Consider the following 21991-nt stretch of genomic DNA (forward strand, 5'->3'; position numbering starts at 1 on the left):
GAAAGGGGGCTGTTTCTGATATGTTTGCTTGTGAAAGGCTGCTGCTTAATGAAGCAGTGGCTCAAGTTTTTTATTTGAATATTCCCACTCTCCAGCTTTTAGGGCTCTCTCTGGACTTTCCTCCCAGGCCAGAACAATGGCGGGCCCAGGAGCCCAGCTTCCCCACAGGCCCCAGCGAGAGGAGGCCGGGGGCTGGGTACTGAGGGAGCCGCTCGGCATGCTGAAATATGGAGGCGACAGATAAGGTGGCAGCGGCACAGAGAGGCCCTCTCCCATGGGCCCAAGGGGAAATTTGCAGTTATTAAGAGGAAGATGAGAGAGATTAAATGGCTTTTGTACTCATTTTCACAGACTTTTATTTTTTTATTATTTGGGCTGCCTTCAGCGAAGAGATGAAAGAAGTGGTAAATGACTTTTTTTGTGCTTCATTCAGCAACACACTGGCTTTGAGAGACAATTCTTCATTACTGAGAGTTGTCACACATCATAAAACACTTATTAGTGCACTATTGTTTTAAAAGGTGCAAAAGTAAAATAATTACTGTAATCTACAACTAATGACAAATTTAACATGGCTTGGGATTTTGTTTGAAGAAATGTTACATACGTGTAGATTTAACAAGATGATGTAAATCTTTGATTTCCATTAAAAGTCTGTCATAGAAGGTTTGACTCAACTATATGACAATTTCTGAGGTAAATGGTTAATAGACTGCATTTATATAGCGCTGTTATCCAAGTAGCTTTACAATGTACCTCTCGTTCACACGCACACGCTCACACACACAGATGGCAGCGGAGGTACCGTGCCAGGCTAGGGCCCAATCTTAAGGAGCAATTGAGGTTCAGTGACTTGCTCAAGAACACTTCGACATGTCAACAGGGGGATCGAACCGCCAACCTTTCTTTGAAAGAATTGTTCATTTGATGTCATACTTACAGAAATAGTATCAACATAATTTGTCAGCTTGTTGTAGGTGTGCTATAGTGATCAGTGGTAAAGTTACGTGTATTATCTGAAGCAGCAGGCTGACTTTTTACCCCATATCTGCATGAACACTGTGGCGGTGTGGCGGGCTGTTGGCGAGACGGAGACACCTGATTGGCTGGGCAGAAGGGCGGAAGTGCGTCTACCGTCCCAGCTGAGCTGAAAACAAAACAAAACAAGACAAGCTGCTACTGGTGAGTGTTCGAACACTGCGGCCTCGCTGCCTTTATATAACATCATCGTGATAGCTGCTATGAGTCGTATTATGATACGGTTACTATGTTAAACGGCGTGTTTCGCTGATTGTTAACAAAAGGGAGCTGTGTGCTGTTCAGGCTGTCCTTGTGCTGAGCTCTCGTGTATGTTGTTATGTAACAGTCTGCACAGAGCATGCAAACATCCCAGCCTACCTCTGCTATTGTTTTTGCTGTAGTTGTACAGCTTCCCAGTCGCTTTCTTAGCTAGTTATGAAGATGCTGTGAGTGTTTATAGCTGCTGATTATGATGTGCAGACGCTCAAGGAATCCACAATGTTATTCTGCCAAAAAATTAGCCTGGGTTTATTTTATTGCATGAAAGACGTCATTGCAGAGCTACCTTGACAATTCTAGGTCCATTCTTAGCGGAGTGATTACAACCACAGCTGGTGATGATAGGAAGTCTGTCAACTCCAATGGTCAGAATAGATTTCTCTAGCAAGAGCTTCAGATGTGCACTGATATGTTCTATCCATGCTCTGCCATAAATGAAGAGAAGACCACTGTGGAAGAAGCAGAGATAACACATTTCCATTCACAACAACCACAGTTACGCACAGCTTTCAATAATAGGTAGAAGTGGGTATATGTAATGTTGTTGCAATATTGATTTAGGGCTGGGTGATATAACCCAAATATTCTATCCCGAAATAGGCCATTCAGATCTTGATAACGATACGATATGTTTTCTGGTAATTCAATAAATAAATAAATAGTCTATATGGAATAATTAACCACTTGGCAAAGCCTATTTTTGTACATTCCTGTGTGAATTAAATACTTGACGAATTAAAAGTAGCCTATTGAGTATTTTCTCATTTGATTAGGAACTTTAGTGCAAAATTAACATAACGTGCAAGGATCACAACGTAAAGCGTCGTCCAAATGACGTAAATATTGCCATAACACAGTTCGGCCACTAGTTTTTTGTCATCGCGATAGGAACGATTTAAAAAAATATATGATAGACATTTTTACATTATTTTGACAGTGTATATCATCATATTGCCCAGCCCTATTGATAATAATGAGCTATTCACTTTTTTGTTGTTGAAAATAACGTTAGAAACGGTATATGGTTAAAATAACCAGACAGGAATGTGAGTTGTTGGCTAAACCAGCATATCAAATGCCTGGCAAATCAAGCTATTTCATGAAATTGGTCACATTGGCCTGATACACCTGGGCTAAATATTAAAGTGACACAATCACAGAACAATTCAGATTTTCTCATATTTTCATATCCCCATATAACACATAAACTTCAGATTCTACTATTACTATCGTCCACCAACACATATAACCATTACTAAACAAGGTTGATATCACTTTTATGTTTCTAAATGTACTCTTCTGGGCCTACATTTTTTACTACTTACCCATCTTGGAGCCAGAATCCCAAATTTGCTCTTAGAGCCAGAATATAGTTGTCATCGTAGGAGCTGCATCTTAAAGCACTTCAGCATTGGCTTCACATTCAGCTTTTGTTTATTTTTGTTGTCATGGCTGTTATATGTCAGACTGATGTATTTATTTTGATGTAGCATTATCCATAGTGTTTAACTGTTTGCCTTTAACCTGTATCTTGTTTCTTTGGGTTCCAGCACCATGATGGATGAGCTGGTGCAGGACCTGGTGTCTGCTCTGGAGCAGACCTCAGAGCAAAGCAAGCTGGGGGAGCTGTGGGAGGAAATGGTCCTGAGTCCCCTGCACCAGCGCCAGCAGATTCGCCGTCGCAGAGGCCGCAGCAAGCGCTATCGTGAATCTTCTCTCTATCCGCTGCAGCACAGACGGTGTTGGATTGAGGCCTCGGAGTCCAGCTTGGACGAGACTATACGATACAGAGAGAACTCTTCCTCAACCATTACTGCCTCTGTGGCCAGCTGCAGTGACTCTGATGACGAGACTTCAATCAACCGATGGCGCTCCGTCATGACTAGGCAGTCCTCCTGGCCAGAGTCCGACTCCTTCACCGAGAATAATCCAGGACGGCATCTCAGGAAGCGGAGGAAGGTCAAACGTATGACCACAGACGTCACAGTTAGGTTGCAGCAGAAGTTAAAGGTTTCTGGTGTAGATGGGAAACAGAGACACAGGCCGTCTAAGATGCAGCATCTGTCAGGATCGAAGAAGAGGTTGAGTGCTTGGGTTGGAGCAGGGCGACAGACCGAAGGAGCCAGGCTGATGGGAAAGAAGTGCTGGAAGAGAAAGGTGTCCAAGGAACACAGAGATGCTGCAGATGAGAACATGTCTGAGGGGTAATGTTAGATTCAAGGAAGGATTTTTTTCTTCCTCCTTTTGTTTTTATGATAGAGTCAAACCTAACCCTTTATTATTTCAATGTTGTTACTCAGTTAGGCCTTATAGGAAAATATCAAGTCCACATTTAGGATTATATAAAAGCGGGTTAGGGCTTTTAGGTTCATTATCTGTGAAAAATAAGAAATTCCAGTTTTCGAAAGCCTACATTTAATTTACAGCATTGCAACAAGCCAAATGTCGTTGTTTAAAAAGTCAGGATTAAAACCATACTGAAAAAGGAGCTCAAAACTCTAAAAGCCCTTTTTACCCTTTAAATGGAAAGTTACCAAGGCAGTTAAACCCATAACATAAAAGTCATGGGCATAACTACTATCAGACAGGAGCAATTAAACAAGGCGACATTTAAGATGATCTATATTGCCTGTCTTCGTTGAGCCACTTGTCAATATTCAGCATGTCCTCAACTTAACCAAAAAAAGTATCACAATCATACCACTCCACTTTAAAGTATTGAGTTGACATTAAAAATGAATGATAGAGTCTCTTCATTCTCATCTCCTATTTCTGAAATGATCACCAGGGAGGGATCGTTGATAGTTATGCCTCCAGGCATCTGCCAGCTCATTATTTCCTTTCGAGAAATATTGTCACAAATAAATAAGTGACTTGGTGTGGTATTGATTTGTTTTGAAATGAATTCCTTTCTTGGGCTGGGTAATTAAACCTTGGCCTGTCCCAGTGTCCCAGAGTGCACCCTCTTGTGTGCATTTCATTTAGCAAAACTAAATGTGGCTGTGCAAAGATGGGCATTATACTATTACAGTAAAGCAATGGTTACAATATACTGTGGAATCAAAAAGGCTAAATGTGACAGGTTTAGTTACTAAATGACTAGTATTAAGACTTATATTATATATTATATTATATTAAGCCGTCACCCTGTCCCAGTTTTTTTCTGGTATAAAGAGCTGCAACCAACAATTATTTTCTGTGTTGATTAACCTGATGAATACTTTTTTGGGATCAGTCATTTGGTCCTTTGAACATCAGGTAATCGTAATTTCCTTGAGCTGAAGTTAATGTCTTCAAATGTCTTATTTTGTCAAAGCAGCAGTCCAAAACCTAAATATATTAAATTTACAAGGCAAGGCAAGTTTATTTGTGTAGCAACCTTCTGCAATAAGGAACTTCTATTCTATAGCGCTTTAAGACATAAAAAGGCTACAATGATATTCAAAATGGTGTGCCAATCCATCCAGCAGATGCTAAGATATTTCACTGTAAAAGTGGAAAAATTGACCTGTTAGTGGCGCTAGGAAAAGTCAATGGATCATTAAAGTTATTAGGATTCATCCTCTGGGGACAATGAATGTGTGTACAAAATGTCATGGCAATCCATTTAATAGTTGTTGAGATATTTCAGTCCGGCTCAAAGTAGTCTGCATTGCCAGACCTATCTCCAAAGCATTGTGTCAGCGCTGCAATATTGTCTGGCTACACCACCTCTCTCTATTCTGGGATAGGGAGAAAAAACCAATTAAACCAATCAGAACCGTCCTGGGTGGTGCTAAGCCTCGATAGCAGAGATAGCGAGAGGGATGCGCCGGATCTCAGGCTTTATCCCAGCAATGTACATCCGTTGGACCCCGCTGGTGGACCCCAGAGCCATGCTGATAGTGTGGCAAAAAACAACATATTTGAGAAGCTGAAATCAGCAAATGTTCTGCATGAAAAAATGACTAACTATTAATCAGTTGTCAAAATAGTTGCAGATTAAATTTCTATCAATGGGTTTATTGATTTATTGATTAATTCTTTCAGTTCTTCATCTTCAACTAGGAGCTTTGCATAGCAAAAGGGTGATCCTACTCTCTCTCTCTCTCTCTCTCTCTCTCTCTCTCTCTCTCTCTCTCTCTCATATATATATATATATATATATATATATATATATATATATATATATATATATATATATATATATATATATATTTATTTATTTTTTTCAACTGGTAAGCATTTCAGCTGTGAGTCATTATAACATTCAGTAACAGTCTTTTAAGCCTGGGAGTTCCACATTCTCAGTGCCTTCTTCTCATGCATCTGCACAATGTATTTCCTTTGCTGATCTCATTATCTGTTGATCATATAAAACATGTGAGAAGAAGACATTCGAGGTAACTGGTAATGGGACAGACAGAAGGCTTTACATCTTCTGGTTTAATTTATGCTGACCTCCCTAGCCCTGAAACGGTACTTGTTTTCTTACTTTATGGAAAAATCAATAGCCGTTCTGACAGAAAACAGCTCCGGAGAAGAAATAAATGGGAATACCATGGCACGCTGTCAATCATTTCTCACTTACACAACGGCAATGCTCTTGATTGCTGCTCAGTGGACTGCCACACTGTACTGAGGGCTGAACAATCTAATGGTTAAGCTGTGGTGGAGGCAAAAGATACAAACAAATGGCAGCATCAGCGATGAGGGGTGGACAGTGGTACAACAGCAATATTTATACTCAGAGAGTGTATGGTCCATTTAATGTCAGACACAGATGCCATTGTTGAAATGTCTTTTGAGGTACTCTGATTTCTTTGGTCTACATTCATTCCATTAACCTTTTTCATATGGAGTTTCTGGTCTCTTAAAATGTGTCTATCCACAAGGTCACTTCAGCCACCCAAGTTCAATTGGAGCAGATGTTGGCAGCTCCAGTTGGGCTCCACATCCTTGATTAGACCTGGCCCAGCCTCCTGGCAGTGAGGCCACCTGGTACCCAGGCTGGCCCAGCAAGCAGGCCTCACCTGTGGGTAGACGCCGTCCCGGGCTCCGCCTCCGTCTCCAGCTGTGGGCTGCTACTGGTGATGTTGACTTCAACCCTGCCACCAGAAAAACAAAGCCATTGTGCAGGCTTTTCTCACACTTGGCTTTATCGTGCTGTAATTTATATTTTGAAAACTCTATGAGGAGTTTTCGGAAAAGCAGTGCAGCATTTGCCGAAGTTAATTTTCATAAATCTCTGAGACTAATCCAATTACCGCAGCTCAGGGATGGCGGGATAACCTTATAATCAGACACCCATGGAAGAGGGCATGGATTTGGGTTGGTGCGGCTTGTTTGAAGAGCCCACAGATCCATTGTTATCAGCGCTTTGCCCCCCTCCGTCTCTGCCTCTTCTTTATTCCTCTGGCAGAATGAGCCTGGGCTCAATAAATGGCGGCTAGCCTGTAATCTCTGTGCAAACTGGTCTGCCTCTCCCAGGAGCTGAGGATTATATCCTAATGATTAGTGCTCATCTGGATACTGTGTTTTGCTTCACCTCTTTGGCTTGTATAGAGACAATGGGGCCATGTGGGGACTTAAGTTCTCTCTAAAACACTGGAGTGCAGTTTTTGTTTTTGCCCTTGCCTTTGTTTCACCATGGACATATGGTATTTAATGTAATTAAGACATATTTGTTTGTATAGCACCTAATCCACATTATTTTATGACTGGGGGAAGTGCTATTTTGTGTGTGAGCCTAACACCAAGTTTTTACTTGACAAAGGTCACTGCTGAAGAAAGAAGAGGGTTTTCTTCTGGTCCCAAGAAAAATGGGGGTCTCAATTATTTATGGCATTGATTAAGCAGTACTTAATGGAAATGGTCTCACATCGGCCCTGTGATGCTTCAAGCGACATCGCATTACACCTTTAATATGGATAAATACTTAATGGGTGTCTCTAATTAATTGTTTATAGCTGTGATTCTTTTCAAACTTTGAACAAAATCCCCCCCAATAAGAAGAAAACACATTTGTTTTTACTTAGAAAATTGAAGATGATGTCAGGCTGCTGGAAATAGATAATCATCACTGGTTCCTAATTTCTAAGAAAGGTTGTTGAATAAAATGAAACATGAACTCCAAAATGGTTGTTTTTGTAGAGCTTGTAGCTGTGTCCTCTACTGATGTTGGAGTGTTGTGTGCTCCAGATGCCAGCCAATGTGTCCAGAGGTGGGGTACAGATGAGCAGAGGCCTGGGGAATCAGTCTGGAGAAAGGGCTAAAGGGGTGGGATGGGGGGTGGAAGGGAGGTCCAGGACTGCTTGACTAGGCCAGACATCCTCCAGATTCCCCGGAGAGGCCTGCTCCCTCTCACATCTGCTTCTTGTGGATGTGAAGGGAGATGATGCAGAACCATCTGGCCAGGAAGATGTGCAGGCTGGATCGACGTTTCTCTGATGCTGTCGTCAGGCCTCTGCAATATGGCGTAGCACGGTATCAGCGCATATCTGACCCTCCAGCTTTCTCCTAGAAGCAAGGTCAGCGATGAAAAACAGGAAGCAAAAATGCAAGGCAATCAAGAGCATCAGCCCCCACCCCACCCTCTTTCATAAAGTAGTCTGAATGGAGATTAGCTTTATTTAAAGGATATATCTGTCATAATTGTATATCTTAATGTCACGAAAAAAAAACATTTGTTCCTAAAAAAAAAAAAGACAAAAATCTTAAAAATTGTTTCACTATATACGTCACTGTGTGTCGATTTATAAAAGTATATGTAAATATAAGGACTATAGTTGAACATTAGTTGGCCAACACTGACACATTTAAAGAAAGGTAGCTTTTCTCAAACGTTACTAAAACTCAACATGACCTTAGAGTATCTGGAGGTCCCAGTTGAAGGTGGTTGAGGTGTGAGAAAGGCAGAGAAAGCCAGGGTGGTCTGGGGTAGCAGAGGGGGCACACAGAGGGTGTGGAAGCAATGTAACAGGGGTTGCCCTGGGGGTGTGGAGAGGAGCAGCGATGGAGTAAGCAGTAGCAGCCCACACAGCCGATGTTGGCCAGTTGTTGTGTGGAAGCAGCATGTCTGTGGGTCGCTCTGTGTGTGGGGCACACCCAGAGGGAGGGGCGGCCAGGGGAATGTGTTTCGCTCTCCTGTCATCCTCCACAACGCAGGCCAGATTAGATTGGAGCTGACAGCGGAGGATATTCAATTAGATTGTGCATGTCACTCAGTGGCTTCGATCAGAGCCTCTCCTCATGCCTTTGTGTTAGCTATCGCAACAAGGGAGAACACGGCACGCTCTGTCTTTTTGTGTCATTTCCATTTATGTTGACCTCTAGCTCCGCACTTCTCCATTATTTCTATTATTGAATGTTACATGTTAAATATTGACATTACAGGGGCATGCACATTTTTGATTCACATTGTTTACTTTTCAGATGCTATAACATTGTCTGACCTAAAGAACCAATCAGGTTAGAGATGACAAATCAAAACAGAGTTCTTCATCCTCAAATGTCATTGATATTAAAGAAACAGGTCAGTGGCGATCACTCAAATATGATGTTTTTCTTCTTTTCTTGGCAGGGAAACCAGCAGTACATGCAGCAGTGACCCTGGCCTGTTCACCAATGATGAGGGAAGACAAGGTATTAAAAAAAATCATAATTTTAACAACTATAAAACAGCTTCGTCACTTAATGTGGCTCGAACTGGTAAGTAAACACTTGATTTGATTTGGTGTATTGTGAGCTCATAGATGAAGCGTTGTTGATCGTGGAAAGAAAGATGGCGAGTTGTCAGATTTGGACGATACCCTGCTTGACTCTGAGGGAATGCTGGGGCTAGAGAGGGAGGTTTCGATACAATGAGCTGGTTGCTGGGCACCCAGGCGACTCTAATAAGACGTTGTCATGTCGTGTTAATGAGCGCTGAAGCCTTTGCTAATCTCATTAGCCGTGGTGGGGCCAGGCAGCCTCTGATTTAACAGTTGTCACTACACCTTGACTGTGAGAGGCATGGTTCTTGCGTGTTTGCTGACTGACAGGTCTGAGGAGAGCTCGCCGTCTGGGGATCAGGCCGGTGTTGTCTGGTTGTCTGGTAGTGGTTAACGGAGCAGTTTACCCTAAAAAGAAATTTCAGTCATTATTGATGCACCCACGTGTCAGTCGAAGCTCTACTGGAGTTTGTAGAACCACCAAACATTCAGCAACTTAGCTTCTCCCAAAATATATGACTCAAAAAAGCCTGAATATAATGTTAATTAAATTTCTCCAAACAGCATTACACAAGTGTGTTGTAACTACTCAATCACATTGTTAATTTGAAGTTACAATATTTATTTCCAATATTATCCTCAAACAGTACTCTTGTTAAAAGTGCACATCCAACAACACTACTTGATTTTTGGACAAAGCAATTCTGCAGTGGTGGGGGGTGCTTTTGACTTCAGCATTTTAATGAAGACTGCAACAGTACTACCTTTGTAGAAATATGAAGCCGGCTGCAGCAGTGACATGCTAACCAATGCAACATCTTCCATGTCCCTGTGTGCAGGCGATGACGAGCAGAGTGACTGGTTCTTCGAGGGGGACTGTGGAGTCGGGACGGGTGTGGCCGGCCTGCTGCCGAGCTGGGACTCAGACAACCAGCTTTCCCTCGAGGATAACCACCCCCCGCCCACATTCCTGCAACCTGCACGGCCCTCTCAGAGAGGTAGTGGTTGTCGATTTTGTGCTTAATACACAATTTCTTAATTTTCTTAATGTTTTCTGACCATTTTGCAACACAGGAAGATAATTGTGCTTTGTGCTGTTGCAGGGTATCGGTATCATTCACGTCTGAAGCGAGTGCCCTGCTATGCTGCATGCTGCATCAAGAAGGACAGGAGGCAGCTTCCCAGCAAGGTTAAAGCAAACATGCTCTTCAGTAGAAAACAGTTATATGGTTTTATGGTCTTTGTTTCTTACTGGGTATCTTTGATTTGTGTTTTGTAGGGCAACGGCGTGCCAGCGTTTGTAGAGAGCCTGGGACACTCTTCCCGAGATCCTTACCAGAGAGAGTAAGATATGCTGGTTAAAACTCATTCAAAATGATATAGAACTCTTGTGGTATTAAATGCATCTGTTTTCATCATCATTGTGCACCTTTGATTATCTCTTTTTAGCTTTTTGCTGCCTTCTGTTGGAAAACGAGACCGAAGCCAGGTATGTTCCAATACAAGTCTTTTCCAAGCTTTATCTTCATGACCCCAGTTTGTTCAGACTTTAATGCTGAAATTGCAAAATCTAAATGTTATCGATACTTTCAATTTCCAGTTGAACCCTTTGTGCCCATTTCCAGTGTGTCCTATTGACATGGTGTCAGAGAGCTCCCATCTCAGATGTTCCTCCTCAATCTTCAGAAACAGGTAGTTGTTGCCACATGTTAGTTAAATAAAGTAGCCCCTCAAGGGCCTATCGGGGATATCATTCAGTGTTTTCGATCACAGCTCAATATATTGATGAGATAGTCTTTGACTATGGCCAATGATTTAAATGAATCAGTTTACGGATCATAGGTCGCTGTTGACTCGAGTAATCTTTGTTAAGATGATGCCTCAAAGGCTCTGTGACTTTACAATAGTTAATTGTTAGCTAGCAGGTTTTCTGCATAAATAAATTAATTCAAGGTATTTTTCATGTTGCAATTACACTATTGGAGGATTTAATCTTACATTTATACGTTATGCTTATTCTATGCAGTGGTATATAATACACACAGATGCACATATATTTCAATATGTGTCCACATCCATCGTAAGCCGTTTTGTTGGTAACCCTTCTCTTTGGCACAAACTGAGCATGCTCATTCAAAAAGCATTGTCATTACACCAAATAAGGTAATATATCATGTTTTACATGTGCAATGCATGAACAAATATATATTCCTTTTGTTTGCCAAAAAGTCATTCACAGACAAGGAAATCTGCAGTATGCTCTCCTACACAGTGACGTTACTGTATGTGTGGGGTCAGGGAATCCCCAGAGACATGTAACTCCCTGTTTGACGTCTTATGAACAAACTTATAAAACATGAAAGAGAAATTTAAATAAACTCATTTGAAATTTTGGCTTAAAAAGTGCTGTCAGCAGCTGAAGACCCCAAACAGAAGTAATGTGTTGTTTCTGTACAGGACCTCTGAACCAAGTTATCAGATCAAAACATGTAGCATTTCTCATATAATTAGTTAAGTTAAAAATATGTTAAGTGTGTTTTTTGAGCTTTTAAAGAGGGCCTGGGGTCTTCAGGACCCCAAGATTAGTGTTGATGTCAAATACTGGCCTGAAGTCTGAGCTGAACTGACAATAGATAGCTACAGTTGAATGCAGCAATGCAGTCAATAGTTTTCAAGGTCAGCGTTCCCAAATAGAGAAGTACTATGTGTTGACATAGTTCTGATGCAGATTCAAATACCTGTATTTCTGGGACTGCACAAAACAAAAAAGGCTTCTCCAAAAGATTTTTGTCAAAGCATCGCTTCGCTCCCAGTCATCTGTGGAACTGCTGGATCTGCATGGGGGACTATTGAGAAGCCGCTTTGGCCCTTGGCCTCGAGACTGTGGGACTCCTCATTGTATTGTTTCCACTTTGCCTATTTATGGTGCATTCTTAATTTTGTTTCACACACACTCTTTTTCCTCCCTCTCTCTTGGGTTATTTCACAGAGCGCTCCAGCACTCCTTGATGAGGGGCAAAAACATGACTGCTATGAAAAGCCCCCGACTTCTTAGGGCTTTCTTTTCTAAACTGGCCCTTTCTTCTCCACCTGAAAGGTTCCTTCAGATTCCAGTTTGAGGCATTGTGAATACTAATTTCTCTCTATTAAAAAGCCCTCATATCCCTGCCATGCTCTCATTTGAATGACGGACTCAGGGGAGACCTCTTAATTCCTTTATAGTGGGATTCAAGACCCTTCACTTCAAAAAGTATAAATCATACTCCCAAATGAATGAGGGAGAGAGGGGGGATTGACGAGAGGGGCTTCTGATGTGTCCCGTTGGACGGCACGAGCTGAATCTATCTCCCCAAGCTACTCAAATCCACTCTCCAGTGAGATGGCTGCTCTGTCCTTACGACCCAACTCTGCACACAGGGCACCCATTTACTTTCTTTAACTTCCTCCAAAACACACATTCACATGCAAACACAACACCAGTTACAGTTATTGTTTTGCATGACAATGAGGAATGCTATAATTGCTCATGCCTGTTCTTAACAAACTTTAAAATGTCCACCCCAGATTTCAATTCACTAATTTCTTCTAATCTTTTAATTTCTTTCGAGCAGCTTACCCGCTTGATCGATTTCTGGCGCAGAGCTCCCATACATCTGACTTTTCTTTTGTTTCCAAACACCCTTGAGAGAAAAGTGTTTTCTCTGTGGGCAGAGTGTAAGCATTAATCTTGTACTGTGGCCAGGTTGAAATGATACTGTATTAATAAAAGCTGTCATCTCCTGTTTGCCGCGAGTTGACAACGACAATCAGAGATTTGATGTTAAGTGATAAAGGCTGTATGAGGTTGTATGCTGTTTATCCTCGTATCGGCGCATGAATAGGTGCACTGCTTTGTGGGATTTGGCTGTAATGCTTGAGGCCAGCGGCCACGTTAAAATGCATAACTGCCTCCCACCTGAGCCAGGCAGCAGCAGCTTTTATCTATTGACTTATTTATTTCTAAATGACACTTGCGCTGTGAGATAAATCATAGTCTTACGCCACTCCCTTCCCAGTTTTCATTTTAATTGTGAGATCTCTGTGTCAGCAGTTAGTATATTGGTGTGAGTGGCCTATTGATTATTGATTTGGAGCTATTGATTATGTTCCCTGGAGACCCTAATCCTTTCTGATTCATTTGAATACCTCTATTAATCTTGAGATCCTGCTCACACCTGAAGCACCGTGTACCCTAATGAAAATAGATAGCCATTTTGTAACTGCAGCTCCTCACTCCTCTTTTGATTTATTATTTTTAATTGATATATTTGCTTTTGGATGGGGGCGCAAAAATTACAATTGACCCTGTGTCAGTGCTGTTTTACTCCGTACCCTAAGGGACTGTGCTGCATTTAAAAGTGTCTCATATGACCTGAAAAATCCATCTTGGAGACTTTTCCCTCTGTGTCCTTGTGTCTTTGATAGAACTGAGTTGTTGTTGGCCGTCTTCTTTACATATTACTTGTTTTTTCATTGCTCACTGCCTCTAAGTCAATCTTTGTTTTCTCATTACAGTTTCTGTATATTTAGGGACAAAACAACTGGCCAACATCTGCCATGCTGTTAAAACTGATGAAGTAACAGATGTTAAATAATAAAAGCTGTGTTTTTTACCACTTCTCTCGGTTTTACACGGAGCCATGTAACATGCTGATAAAAAGCCTTTGGGTTCTGCTCTGAGATGAATGGTGTGTTTTGCCTTGGTTAATGAGCCAGCTGATGGCATTCTCATGTTTGATTAGCATTGTGCTGAGTGTCTCAGTGGGCTCCTGGCGGCCCCGGAGCGGCACTACCTCTCGGCTCTCAGCAGCAGGGGAGGGCCCACGCCTCCCTCTAGGCTGTAGGGCCCTGGAGAGCCTTGGCCTCGGTGTAATGAGGGAAGAGATGGAGGGATGGACCTCCACACATTAAGACCAAATGCATCAGGGTATTACTTTTAATACTGCAGGCGTGCCTCGTGAAATAATGCGACGTTTAAACAGAGATCGATTTTGGAATTAAAAAGTTAGTTTGCAAAGATTTACTGTGGGGAGTTCAATGCCTGAGCTCTTTATCAGGGGCGCAAATGGCTGGTTATGTGCTGTCTAACAGAGGTACGATTGAGGGATCGATAGGCGCGTGATTTACTAACTGGAGTACAGGTAATCAATAAGTATAAAAGTAAATGAAATATGCATTACTGGGATTTTATTAGAGAGGGGTAGCAGGGAGAGAATAACGGTCAGGCCATTTATTTTTATATCTATTGATTATACAACATAGAGACTTCGCTCAAAGCAGGCCCCGCACAGCTCTCGACACCCCGCGCCTGCACACCCGTCATGTGATTTATGGGTGTTGAGGTCATGGAACACGCTGCCGGTTAAAAGGCTGCCCTGACGGGGCCTTATTGTAGCATGTGCCTGTAAGGGTTGTGAGCTTTATGTAGCCTGCCGTCCAAAATGAGCCACGCTGGTTAACAAGAACTATCTTCTGCATGCAATCTGTCGTGAATTCATTTTTGCAAGCTATGTTTATTGGCAGAACAATACGCCATATTGTTCTTTAAATCCTCTCTGAGATGCCTAGTTGTGTATAACAAGCAAAATGTGCAAGATTTGAACTAAAATCTTTTTTTCTGTCATATCTCAGTGAAGCTTCCTCACACAACTCTCTTCTCTCTCTTTCACGCAATCTGTCCCCCTCCTCCCATGCACAAACATACACACATACATCAGTTGCTCCCCCCCAGTGATGGAACGGACCTTGACCTTTTGAACTTTACATCTCCGAAGGCAGGGCTATCAAGCTGGTGGGGGGCTTTTCCTATTTCAGGGCTCCTGACATATGACACAGGAGGCATAGATCAGGTGTAATTTGTTTATGTGAACTCTGCAATGACTCAGCCACATGCATCCGCGCACCTCTCCTCATCGAATATTCTCTCTGGTGAAAATATGTATTAATGAAGAAAAATTAAGAGGTTGCAAAATATGCACCGTACCGAGGCTGAATGTAAGCTGCTGAGTTTGCAAATGCGCCTTGCCTGTGTTTATCGACTTTTGTAAAATTATTCAATTTCTACATGTTTATGTGTGTATTGTGGGCGGGAGCTGCATCATCATATTGTGAGTAACATTTGTTCTCGTTCTGTCAACATTCCCCCCCCCCAGGCAGACTAATGTCTCCTGTGCATACCAGTCCCAGAGTGACATCAGGAGGAAGAGGGAAACAGAAGCTGTGTCCGTCACAACAACATCAGGTATCACCCTCCACACATACTAATGAAGCACGGCCTTCTCACCACTCACCTAATTTATAATTGGATGTGTTATGTTGTTACATACAAGGTTAGACCTGCAGATTAAGAATTGTACATATATCAAATAAGAGCTTTAGGTATAATTTCTGTCATAAGGGAAGGGAGGGAAGGGAAGGGAGGGAGGGAGGGAGGGAAGGAAGGAAGGACGGGAGGGAGTTATGTGGAGTTCACCCTGCTGAAGGTGGCACTGAGCAGTTGTGTCTGTTTGGACCAGTGGAGCTGCCTTTTTTCATTAGAGGCATGGCTCGGGGCCTTGTGTCTTTGCTGGATTGAAATCTGAATTGGTTTGTCCACCTTTTCTTCTGCGTCCCCTCTCCGTGCTCCTCTCCTGCAGCTGCTGTTTGTCATTTAAATAACAAATGCTGGTTGTTCCTTGATTTAGTGAGGGGTGCAGGCCTTTGATGTATATTAATATTGTCGCACAGTGCACTGTACCAGGGTCCATCATTCATTTGGATAAAAGAGGTGGAATTTAAAAACAGCCAATGCTTTACTTGGATACAGATTGCATCCATTTATTGCACTGAGTGATGGAACGGCCGGCAACTCTGTCCTTCACCTCCCCAGTGCTGAACCACTTCCCATAAAAGTAAAAAAGGATTCACCCCTGGCCCTTGAGGGCCCCTCATATTCAACATGCGGAACAAGGGGCATCCCTCAGTTTCTCGACAGTTAAAAGACCCACAGTCTGTTGTAATTGGGGCAAGAAAAAAAGGTTTGTTGGAATCTTAAACAAAAATTGAGAATTTTTTCCACAAATGAAATAAATTATTAGTGTCATCTGTGCAAAACAAGCAAATTACAAATAGAGCAGTAAGTACTGTATTTTCTAATTATTATTTTTTTTTAAATGGAGATGCTGTAATTTACTCTAAGATATTCTATTATGTGTGTTTTGGATTAAGAGACTAAAAGATGATCTGTTTCTTAAATTGCATAGAAGGAGAGTCCCTGATTGGCACATCCCCCCTCAGCCCCGTTCAGAGTGTTTTCCTGCTTCTTGAGTCTAGTGCCCCCTGTCCACCATGATTTATCATGCATCCCATGTCGTCCAATGTCAGTTTCTGCAGCTGCAACTGCTCTGTATAAATCTTTACTTTGGCAGCCTGCTGCACCATGTCTCTCCTCAGTAATCTCACCAACGCTAGGAGATGCACATTCACTCTGACAAGCTTTCACACTCACACTGTACAAATTTTGGTTTGTTGCCATTCTGACATAACGGTGTTCAGAGACCAAAATGAGATTCAGGGATTTGTTGAGTGGAGTTGTTTTCTGTTAAACATCTTGTTTGCATGTAAAGCTTGTTGTACCGCATTTAGTGGAAAGAACAGAGTGTTGCTCTTAGTGAACACGACAGCCGAGTCTTTGTTTGAGATGGCCAGAGGAAGTGGATTGTTGTATGTGTTAGTGGTTGTTTGAAACTCTGTAATCAGGAGTGAAAATGGTCTGCGGCTGGAGGTGTCTTCCAGGTCTCCATGGGGAATTACTGAGGCGGTACCCAGCTGTTGCTTTGTCTTCTTTCTTTACCCTTTTAGCACTGCCGTGGAAGTGCTGAAGCTGGTTGTGAAAAAGAAAAACCCACAACAACTTATCAAGCCAGGTATCTGTTTGGATTAGATGACCACTCCATTTCTTAGCCGTAAATTGGCCATTTTCTACTTTTCTCACCACTGTCAATGTCAACAATCCAACTCAATCCAACAAGTCCTTACTAGATATAAAACAAAGCATTCCCATTTTCTGTTTTATATTATTGGTTATTATTTAAATACAGATTGAAATTGTCACTTAAACTGGATTTATTTGGGCTTTGTCCATAACTTGTGCAATTTCTGTCAAATATTGATATTTGATCAATAAATATCAAATCAAGAAATATTTGTATTCTGCAATGAGTGAATTATAGAAAATCACCATGTTGCCCAATGATCGAGAAATAAATACATTCTACACACTCTAAAATTTTGGGAGAATTATTCGTGAGGAAAAGATGAATCAGTATGTTTAAAGATCCTGATGGATTTTAATGGCCTTGGCTGGCCTCACACACAGACTAATTTATTATTGCAATTTTACTCCTCCCCTACTGTCTCCTACTGTATAATGCTCTTCATCTTTATCTCTATAAAGGGATGATAGCAATAAACCCAAAGTTGAACTTATTTAGCGTGCTACATTTCAGGAAGAGTAAGAGTTTGAAGTAAATAGGCAGGATGTAAAGTTAGTTTGATTAACCTCGTCAGACTGTTGTGCATTATCTCTATATGTTGGAAAGAGCCCCGTGGAGGCCAGCCCCTCGGTCAGCCCTGCCGCCTCTCCTCTCCCCTCTGTCTTCATGTGTCTCCTTGCCCGAGCAAGACGGCTGCGTGACAGATCACCTGCGTCTGAGGCCCGCCGTGTTCCTGCCCGGCGGTCCGGCCCCCTCTCATTAATGCCCAGGCTGGTGCGAGGGCCGTATGGCAGCACAAGACAAATAACGCTACCACTCAGCCATCACTTCTGCTGACAGAAATGCAGCCCACCGCACTATTTCGCCCTCTCCGGCTCCACTCCGCACCCTGCTTGCGTCCTTCAAACCCCCCCTCCCCCATCTCCTCCGTCTTAACCTGCACCTGCCTGCACTGCTCCACCAAACTTTTATGGTGTTTTTTTTCTGTTGCTGGAGGCTGAGCTTAACACTGAAACCCACACAAGTTGACATAGTGTACCATGAACCCGCTGCCTTTGTTACCCCTCTAATTGTTTTCTGTTTGTGGAGACAGATTCGTTTTTAGCAGCTTAGTCTTTCAGGGGCTTCTTGACTCGCTTGTGTGCAAACCTTCTCAGCAGGAGGTCTAATTTAAATGTCCTGTTTTTTTTTTTGTTTTTTTTTCGAGAGAGAGAGAGAGAGAGACTAATCATTAAAGAGCTATTCAGGCCCTGTTCATTTAAGTGTGGGAATTAGCAGGCCCATTACTGTCAATGTGTAATTAGCTGATTAATAAACACGGGGAAGGGGAGTGCTCCAGGAAGGCCTGTAATGATTGTTTTTAGTGAGCATCACATGAGAGCTTATTAAGATGGTAAGATGGTTCCATTCAACCTCACATTATCACCCACAATAAATGCATGTACTGTAATTCTCGCATTGACAGAAAACCTTTGCGTTGTAATGGCTTTATCGACCTTGATGTAAAACCAGTTGAGTGTAAGGGAAGCTGTGTTGGCCAAATGAAAGTATCTTTTATTCAAACTGTTGATTATTCACATTAATCATTTTCAAATGATCTTGTATGGTACACATTAATGTACACAGATACTAGAATATTTAATGAGTTGTTGTATGTGAATACTTTATTTACCTATATACGGACATACGTTTAGTGGTGGGAAGTAACTATTTACATTTACGCAAGTACTGTGCTTAAGTACAATTTTAAGGTCCTTGCACATTACTTGAGTATTTCCATTTTCTGCTACTCTACCTCTACTACATTCCACACATGCTAATATTAAATGCAATGTATTGTTAAATATTAAACCAGTCTTTCCAGACATGTTGGCTTGTGACTCCTTATATAAAACCAGTGTCAGATCAGATGCCAATGAAAGTTCCCCAAAGACACGTTTCCCCTCTAAACTTCTCTGATGCTTTTATTTAAATAACTGTTTGAGGTCCTAAAATTATCCAATATTTCACAACAAAACAAAGATTACAGAAAAGTCTGAAAAAATAATATTTGCATAGCTGAACTTCTTTTCCCCATACGCCATCAGTCATCTCACAACCCTTACTCCTACTGTAGGTTGGTAAAAACAAAAAAAATTCTACTTAAGTATACTGTATTGAGGCATAAGTATTAACAATCTAATAACACAATATATACTAAATATATCAGCCACAGGGGCCATCTTTCTGTAGAAGTACATTTGGTTGAAACCGCTTCTATACTTTTACCAAAATGAAACTGTTGTATTGATACTTTAACATAAGTAAATGATTTGAGTACTTATTCCACCATACTATGAACTAAACATGAGAAACTTATATACTGGTACAGTGATTAGCGGGAATAATGTCACCTCCCTTAAATTAGTACAGTCTCGATGAGTATAAATATCTGCTCTCTTGATCACAATGTAAAGATGTGTATAAACAGATTTATCGTGACCTTGACCTAGATTAAAGGCTAGTATCTGGTATGCCCTGTGCATGTTAACACACTCCTAAACTAAATGTTCCCAGCCAATTCTGTGTATCTGTCAAATATGAAAACCAATGAATTTTGATCCAAGCCTTTGACTGTGTTTAACCTGAGTGTTTGGGTTGAAACTCAGCAACGGTTAGTCATCATTCCCTCAAGAAATATTAATCAATTATCTTGCCCGCCGGATCAGTTTGGGGAAGAAGTCATCTGGAAAGAGGCACAAGCAGATATAATGGGAAGGAGCAAAAGCACATGCCAGTGAATGCTGTAATGCCTAATCCTTTGAGACAGCCCAGAGCCACAATGTCACTTCTAGTTCCCTTGTCCTCTGCTCTGGGACCGCCTCACAAATGTCTTGTGTGACCGCCGCTAACTTTTTTGGGGAGAGATCAGAAAAGATTTATTTATCAAGCATGTTAGGGAGTGCAGTTGTTTTAGAGTTCCTCTGTCTTTTGCAAAAATTGGCCCCTTTTCTCTTTCAGATATTTCCCTTCACTCCCAGAGACAAAAAGCTTTAAAGCCGAGCGAAATCAAGAGAAAGAGGATCTTTAAAAAGGAAGGTAGTCCGTGAGATGTGAACGTGCAATGAATGGAGTTAAAAACATACAGCTTCTTACACTGCATAACTGGAGGGGGAGAAGTTAAACCATAGGAGTAGCACAGATTGGCCTTTTAATAACCATGTCCACAAGTCATATGAGGCCAAATTGGATTTGGCTCACTTGACCAAAACCTCATTAATATTTAACCTATTAGAAGAGGGATTGCTTCAAAGTTTTATTTCAATATACCTAAAACAGCGAGCGATCCATGAGTCGTGGACTAAATTTAATTTTTATTTGAGAGGCTGTCCATTGAAGCAGTCAAGGAAAATGTGATTTATGTGAGTATCTTTTACTGTTTGTTCTCAGTGTTGTGTTACATGTCCAGAATATGATGTGTGCTTTCTTTTCTTTCTCTCTGCAGCGAGCAACCCATTTCATAAGGATCACCAGAGAGCAGAGGCACGGGGAGCCAGTAACACCTCAACCCTAGAGACTGTGGGAAGTGCACCAGGTTTACAGAGTTCATCTTTCCTCCAGGGGGACCATGAAGAACCTGAACAGGGCTGGACAAGCACAACTAAATGACAAAGGAAAAGCTACTGTGCCAGAGAATGAAAAGGCCAAAACTCCCCTTTCTGAACTTTATGATAAAGAAAAAATACAAAGCACATCATTACTCCTCAAATCAGCATGCTACTTCTAGATCCAGTCTTTCCAGGTAGTATATTAAGCTTGACAAATGTTAATGCAATCAAGCCTTGTTAAGCCCTCCGCCTTCTCCTCAAAGCAGCTTCAAGAGGCTCCTCGTTTGACTTAGGGCTGGAAGGCTCCTCCGGTTTCCACACACAGTCTCCGGGCCACCTGCTACCACATAATCCAACAATTATGTCCACTTTAGTAGCGCAGCGTTTACCAGCAGGAACACTGGGAGGATGGTATGGTCAGGTGAGGCAGCTTTGTGGCCGGGGTGGGGGGTCTGCTCTTTACGGCAGACAACAATGGCCGTGCAGGCAGCACATACTGTGGCCAGCTCCGAGACAGAAGAGCATCAGAATGTTTAGCTACCACATGCTACAGGGTTCAGAGAGGCGACCACCGGTAGAGAGACACACAAAGTACAGGCCTCCTATTAGCATGGATTTGAAAAGCTACAGTTTGTACAAAGGTGCTCATTAGCACAACACAGAGGGAGTGTAGTCACCGTCCTCGGAGGGCAGCCTCTGTTCTCTTCAGCTTACCTTCCATATTCAAATGTTCCCAAAAGTATTTAAGTTCAAGGCCAGCTGCAAATCTGTTTAAACAGGCTGTTTTTCAGCAGTGGTGGATTAGTTGGTGTACAGAGAGCCAGCAGAAATGAGTTGAAGGAGCTGTTGGAGACAGGAGAGTAGAGTCGTACACTGTATTTTCCCCTACCCTTGGGGTATACATTTCCCCGGCTCCCTTGGCATCAAATGCATTAAAAGATCAATGGCAGCATACAGCAAGATCAAACAAAACACTTCTCGCCAAGCTGGTAAATGAGCAGTATTTTCAGAAGGTTGCATTTTTATATAGGAGTCAAGTGAAGTACAATCTACTTGACCTAAACCACATAGGTGATAACGGTCTTTAAAAACACAAACACCTGTACATAATCTCTGCTAGAGAGTGTCTTCAAAAGGTATTTTAAAGTGAAATGTTGACGAGAAGAGAAAACAGAGTGAATTTGGTTGCGTGCAAAAGTTTGATGTTTTTAAAAAGCTTATCTGAGCACCAAAAGGCACATGTATGCACTTTCTATAATGATCACCAGCTACATTCTGCATGTCTTTTCAGACACTTTAAAGCCTTATTTAAGAGAAGAATCACATTCAGTAGAATGAGATTTGCCAATTAACATGAGTTATACGTCTGCAATAATCCATCTGAGAAGGCTTTATGTGATCA

At 41.8% G+C, this 21991-nt stretch overlaps 1 protein-coding gene across 8 annotated transcripts; it reads left to right on the forward strand.

The window, feature by feature from the left end:
- Nucleotides 1-217: 217 nt before the first annotated feature.
- LOC144534906 (G patch domain-containing protein 2-like) lies at nt 218-21692 on the forward strand. 8 transcript variants are annotated; one of them, XM_078277020.1, is made up of 12 exons: nt 218-1182; nt 2850-3503; nt 8861-8922; nt 9830-9988; nt 10094-10179; nt 10270-10334; nt 10440-10479; nt 10616-10682; nt 15182-15270; nt 16869-16933; nt 20003-20080; nt 20487-20573. In XM_078277020.1, the coding sequence occupies exons 2-11, from the start codon at nt 2854-2856 to the stop codon at nt 20070-20072; spliced, it is 1353 nt and encodes a 450-aa protein (XP_078133146.1). In that variant the 5' UTR covers nt 218-1182; nt 2850-2853; the 3' UTR covers nt 20073-20080; nt 20487-20573. The 8 variants fall into 8 exon arrangements, with proteins under 8 accessions (XP_078133146.1, XP_078133147.1, XP_078133144.1 ...); XM_078277021.1 differs by lacking the exon at nt 20003-20080 and having other exon boundaries at nt 220-1182; nt 20487-20604; XM_078277018.1 differs by lacking the exon at nt 16869-16933 and having other exon boundaries at nt 223-1182; nt 10591-10682; nt 20487-21692.
- Nucleotides 21693-21991: the final 299 nt, after the last annotated feature.

This window comes from Sander vitreus, chromosome 20 (assembly GCF_031162955.1).
Source record: "Sander vitreus isolate 19-12246 chromosome 20, sanVit1, whole genome shotgun sequence".
Taxonomy (NCBI): Eukaryota; Metazoa; Chordata; class Actinopteri; order Perciformes; family Percidae; genus Sander; species Sander vitreus.

Coding starts and splice junctions, on each gene's coding strand:
- LOC144534906 (XM_078277018.1), top strand. CDS start 2,854: ATGATGGATGAGCTGGTGCAGGACCTGGTGTCTGCTCTGGAGCAGACC. Junction 9,989..10,093: donor TGCACGGCCCTCTCAGAGAG/GTAGTGGTTGTC, acceptor GTGCTGTTGCAG/GGTATCGGTATCATTCACGT. Junction 15,271..20,002: donor GTCCGTCACAACAACATCAG/GTATCACCCTCC, acceptor TTTCTCTTTCAG/ATATTTCCCTTCACTCCCAG.